At 39.3% G+C, this 6284-nt stretch overlaps 1 protein-coding gene across 1 annotated transcript in view; it reads left to right on the top strand.

The window, feature by feature from the left end:
* LOC104385193 (E3 ubiquitin-protein ligase RNF170-like) overlaps nt 1-6284 on the top strand; it is a 17095-nt gene continuing 10811 nt past the window's right edge. Inside the window, exon 1 of the mRNA XM_009993610.1 lies at nt 1-102. Coding sequence (XP_009991912.1) covers nt 1-102 — 102 coding nt within the window. The remainder of the gene's footprint in view (nt 103-6284) is intronic.

Raw genomic sequence — 6284 nt, 5'->3', positions numbered from 1 at the left:
ATGAGGCAAGCACAAGGTGGAGCCCTGAAGGCAATGGGCTGGTCAGGGTCAGGCCCTGTGATGGTAGCTGGGGACAGGCACAGTCCCATGACCAGTGGGCAGGTACACAAGGCAGTTCTGAGGTCAAGCTGGGAATTCAGCCTACAGGTCACAGTCCCCATCACTGGAGTCCACGGCTATGCACAGGCATGACTGTGACTTGGTTGAAGGCCAAGGTCTGAGCTTAAATAAAGTGGCCCACGGGCAGAGGGTGTGGATGGAGGCACCAGGTGAGGCCATAAAGGCCTTTAGTGCACCCAGGGCCCTGATGTCATACTCAGTTTCAGTGGGAACATCTTCCATACATGCAGAAAGCACTGCAGAGAACAGTTTTCTACTAGAGGGCTAAACAGTGCAGACAGGAGGAAAGGGGGAACATAATCTGTACTAGCCAAGACCTGATACCCCTGTTTCAGCATTGCTCCTCATTCAGAAGCATCCAGAAATAATTATTTGTAAGGGATGCCAATGCTGGAAGGATGGTACAGACTGTAGATAGTGCAGAGAGGGTGGCTGAGATCAGTGCGAGAGGCAATCACCTGAAATAAAAGGCAGGCTGTACAGGTTTGGTGATCTGGGATTATGTCAGAAGAGACTGGCTCACCCATGTGCTGCTGGCTATTGTGTCCATGTCAGATGCTGACTCAGAATGACGGAGTGAGTGCTCACCCAGATAAACCAGTATTGGCACACAGCAAGGATCTTCCCAAGGAATGTTACACTTACAGCATACCAAGTTCTACAGAGTACTGTGATACAAACATCTTGAAAGCTGTGCAGCTATTTTACATCTTTCAAATTGCAGCTACACAGGGGCACATCCCCAACACTAGGAAGCTGTGCTCAGAGTTCAGCTGGGGGGCAGAAGTAATAGTCCAAAAGGAAGCTATGCAAATTATGCAGTGTAAGATAATTTGATTTTATTTTTTATGCCTGGTTGGAAATTTCTTCCTGAGCTGCAGCTCACATGAATGTCTGTCAGCAAATTCTGGTTTTGTGCCAGTCAAAAATGATGACCTATATTAATATTCTAGGAACAGGGATGACTAGGTTGGCTCCTCACCCCAGGGCTAAAGTTCAATCTCCTGATGTCTAAATGTCTGCTGTTACTACATTTTAAAGTCAAGTTGAATTACTCTTCACAATAGGAACTTATTTAAAACGTGTTCACTCTTTTTGATAGTGCATCCTTTGCCTTCTTGACAAAGCAGCTGGCAGTCTCTCAGTAAGGGTGGTCTACCTTTCTTAACAGCATTTGCTACAATAGTTTAAATTGTTAGGCTTAAAAATAAAATAAAATTCCTAAGGGTTTATTTTTCTTTTCAATGGGACTTACATTATTATATCCAGAAATATGAACAATATTTAGTTCAGATATGACTTGGTGGCTTGCTCTTGAAAGCTGCATATCCAGACACTTGAATTTTCCTGTACCTTATTTGCCAGATATGCATGTCTCTTGTAGCATTAAAATATTCTTACTGGAAAATCCTTATTTACAGGACTGCATTTTAAAGGGATTTTATAAGCACTCGGGAACAAAGATGTAAAAATGTAAAAATACCAAACAGTGACACTTGGTGGTTAGTTATGTAAGTTGCATGTTTCTCACCTTTAGAATACAAGATAAAAAATGATCCTCAGCTTTTCAGTCATACTTTGTAGCTTGGCTGATATGATTTATGGAAGTTTGCACTTCCTGGGCATCTTAGAAAAGCTTTAGAAGCATCAAATAAGCCCCACGATACTCTGTGGGCCTGAGGTATATTTTATTTTCTCAGGTGCAGGAACTAGAAACTAACCAAATACCAAATTGTAAGCAGTTAATTATTGCAGACCACAAACCAGTTTTATGCCTGCTGTATTCCCTGGGCCATATGTCCCTTCACATCCTGTCATGATCTCTTTGCATATTCCTGGCATATACACTCCTGCTTCCTTTTGAATCAAGCTCTATCTGTATTGGAAGTTATATTGTCATGAAAAAGACACTGGCTATCTGTTTATTCCCCAAATGTGGACAATTTAGAAGTTACTATAATCAAATTAAGATTATTCACCATAACTGAACACCTAAAAATTATAAAATAGGAAGAAAAAACACAGGCTATGATTCTAATGTGAACTCACAAGTATTTGGCTGGCTCAAGATTATCAGTCCCTTGTTGGTCTCAGGCAGGTTTCTGTTTCCTGACTGCACAAGTTGGAACAGGCTTCCAGAAACTGGCAGCCAGCACTCAGGATCCTGTGATTGGTGCTGTACCCCAGGGCCTGATGGAAGTTCCCCAAGAGACCTGTGTCAGCTCTAAGAGTCATACCAACTCCTTCCTTACTCCATTTGGGTGTAAGAGCAGGGTGGCTTATTTCATTAGTGCTTTCCCATCTTACAATGAATTGCATTTTCAGGAGTAGCAACTCCCAACAGGGAATGGTTAAGGTACAGAGAAAAACCTTACCCTGATCTGAAGAGGAGCTGTTCAGGCCGGTGATAGTGACTTTGCCCCCTTACTTCTGAGAAAAACACCTGAGGAGATGAAAAGAAAGGATAAAAAACAAAAACAGTAAAAAGAGACAGTTCTGGTGGGTGCAGTACTACTGGTGGGATAGCTGAGCATTTCAGGTCTGTACCCTTGTATGGTTTTTGGTGAGGGCATGGAAGTAGTTACTGGTGCTTTAGGTAAGGGGGGAGGAGGACAATACAGGGTATATATTGTCTGTATCTCACATCCTCTGTTTGAAGGAGATCCCATTGCTTTTTCTCTGAAGATGCTGCACTGTATTTCCAGGTCACTAACGCCCTGAGGGAAATTGCAGCGATGTCATGATAATGAATATCAAAATTTTTCACTATGCCACTCAAGCACTTATTTTGTAAAGTACTCTGAAATATTTTGTCTGGCTGTTATAGGAGATGAAAGGCACTATTAATTATCAAAATAATAGAACTCTGGATATTTTGTACATTAATTCTGAAAATTAATACCTTGTACAAGAGTATATTCATCAAAGGAGTCTTGTATTCAGACTTTTCTGAAAGGTGGAAATATTTTCACGTGGAATAAGCATCTTCCAAGTATTTTCACATTAGATGGAAACACTTTCATCACTTGAGGCCCTTCTTTGAAATCATTCAACTATGAAAACACTTGCATTTAATAAAAGGCTGTTTAATCCAGTGGGATTCCTGGAATTCCTGAGCCATTTATGCTCTTCTTTACACTTTTCTTAGCACATCCTAACTCAATGAACATTTTCTTTGATCCTTACAGACTTAATGGTGGTAAGAAATTTCATCTCATTAAAAATCTCATCTCATTAAAACTATGAAGGCTTGGCCTGGCATTTCTAGTCTGTCTTACAATGAATTGAGTTTTGACTGGAGTAAATTCTGTGGCCCTTAGTGAGAAACTTTCAGGACTAGTTATTTTAGCCCTTGTGATACAGGGAATGTGTATATAGTGTTCAATTGCATCTACACCTGTTACACAGAATAATAATAGCACAATTATTATGTTATTATTTTAGTATTACTATTTAATATAGCAGTTTTAGAAAAAATAGCAAATACTTATAAAAATATTAATCAAGGTTTGTAGTATGTCAGTGAAACAGGCACTGATAAACTGAAACAGATGTTACTTTAACAATATTCTTAACACCAGCTATGCAGATCACGTTTTATTACAGAGAATATTATGTTGCAGAGTAGGGATCTATTTTAATCTCATGTGTAAGACAAATAAGCAAAGCCTAGGCAGTTTTTTCATCTTTTATTGGAGAAAGAAGAGAAGGGGAAAGGGCAGAGAGGCTGCTTGGACTTGATTTGCAGCAATTGTGAGGTTACTTGCCTCAGTACTCTCCTGAGCCACAGGCCCTGCAGAAATGTGGCTTTTTAAATTACATGTGTGAGTGCCTCTGGCCAGTCCACTGTTCCTAAGTTATCCCAGGGAAAGGAAATTCACTTCCAAGGTTGATAGAAATAGACAAGATAGACTATATGAGGACCATCTTACTTGGTCACTCCTTCAAGTGCTACAAAAAAAAATGAATGCAGGGAATGACAGATTAGCTCTGCTTTAGTAGAATGTAATTCCCAGGATTGGGGGAGAGGAGTAAGGGAAAAGATGAAAATAATACCACAAAGCAAAAAGTCACAACATCCCATTAAATTCCATAAAATGCTGTATTGGAAACAAAATAGGTCAGAGGTGGAAAACTAAGTGCCTACATTTATTAAAAAGCTCATGACCAGGTCTTTGTAATTGTTCCTTTTGGATTCATCAGCAGGAGAATAAATGGTTTATCTCTAAGGAATTATTTACTTCAGTTATCTCAGGGAAAACTCAGAATCAGGGACTTCTATGAACTCTTTAACATTCATCAATCTCATATCTATGTTTTTCTATTTCTGGCTTTTTGTTTAGTTTCTCACAGGTATCTGCATTTCTATTTTGGGACTCTTATCTTTCAGTGAACAAGGTCACAAGTGATAATGGGCTCTGGCAATTCCAGTATTAGCTAGCTGACGTTAACTGGCATCATGGAATTGTTGGCACTGTCACAGTAGCAGCTCCTGGCTTTACAAGCTCTCATGTATTAAATTTCTCAGCTACAATTTCTGTTGGTGCCAGTTACAAAAAATTCAGTACTGGGATATGAACTGTGACAGAGACATATTTGTCCCAAACAAATTCACATTCATGTTTCCAAATCCTCTTTCCACAGGTGCAATGAACAAGCAGTGTGATTTTGTGACTGCATTTGATTAAAACACCAGTTTCGCAGGTGTTTTTTTGTTGCAACAAGACTATTTGCCTTGTTGAGCCTGATCCTGAGAATATCCTTGCACTTACTTACTACAATGCACCAAATACCTCCAGTTTTCAACACAGTCTGGGACTGCTCCATGAGTAAGCTCATGAGCATTTTTTTTTTTTCAGGATCAGAGAAATCACAAATTTAATTTCCAAAAATAAGTAATCCCTTTAGATTGATTCTGTGTCAGGGTACTGGGATGTAGCCTTGCACTGAGAAACTAGTCTTGGTAGTATCTCTTAACTCTCTAAACACAGAATAATCTTCAAAGCTCTGTGTTCCACTGTACCTTTTATATAACATTATTCAGAAACATTATCATCGGTATACAAGGTTCATAAAATGGTAACAACCTGTTCATTTCCATTATTTTTAAGTTGAAAATAACAGCTATATTATTAAAGAGTAGTCCTTTCTCAACATCTACAAGTTGGTCTGAAAATTACTAATAGACAGGTACAGTAAAAAAAAAAAAAGTGTTAAGTCTAATAAAATCTTGTTTTGCCCATTAAAGAGAGGGCACTGAGTGACAGTGTGAGGAGCCTGCAGACTCCCTGCTGTCCTGCATCTAGCTGTGCCTGGGGGCAGGGGAAGTGCTTTGAACTGTAATGGTAACTGAGCAATAATAGGTTTAGAGTGACTTAAAAAATGGAGCCAAAATCCTGCTTATTGAAACAATGCAGAAGTTAGCATCCAGTTTCCAAAACTAGCATGTCAGTTAGGAAAGGGTGTAAGTGACTGCAAAAGAGCCACAGCACTGTGCATACAGCCCCTGGCAAGTAAAAGGAACATTATGAAACATCTATAATCTTTTTGCTCTTATTTAGTTACAGGGTGTTTCACCTCTTTATTAAAACCATTCATATCCTTTTTTGAGTTGGTACTAATCAAATGCTCGAGTGGCCGAGCTAAAATAGATTTAATGTGTTCAAACCAATTTTCCAGTGTATTAACATTCCTGTATAAAAATCACAGGAATAACTGATGCCTTTGTTAGAAGCCTTTATGAATTTAACATGTTTAGCAGAATACCTGGGAAAAGGATGGAGAGAAAGAGCTATGCTTAGATACTTGGGGAGTCTATTGGGGTGAAGCATTTAAGTAGAAGAGCCTGGAGAGGGTGGCATTGCTTGCACTGTGTCAATTCTCTGGATAAAGTAACAGCTTCAGCTTCTGCAACTGTCAGTCTGGCACCTTTAATAAGTAATTAAATCACACTGTAGATTTGTATACATACTTGGATAAATAATAAATGACAGCTATCACACTGGCATGCAAGCACGCTGGCATATGCAGGGCAGGAAATCACATCCAGTATTTCATTTGTTGCCAATTTATCTGTAACAAAGTGAGGAAGATGCCCTGGGGACTGGTGACTAACAAGGAACATTGTTTATGCTACAAATCCCATCCGGTTATTAGTCTTTGAA

Source organism: Chaetura pelagica, unplaced genomic scaffold (assembly GCF_000747805.2).
Source record: "Chaetura pelagica isolate M959 unplaced genomic scaffold, ChaPel_1.0 scaffold433, whole genome shotgun sequence".
Classification (NCBI taxonomy): Eukaryota; Metazoa; Chordata; class Aves; order Apodiformes; family Apodidae; genus Chaetura; species Chaetura pelagica.
The sequence above is the reverse complement of the archived record's forward strand: the minus strand, read 5'-3'. Positions and strand labels throughout refer to the sequence as shown.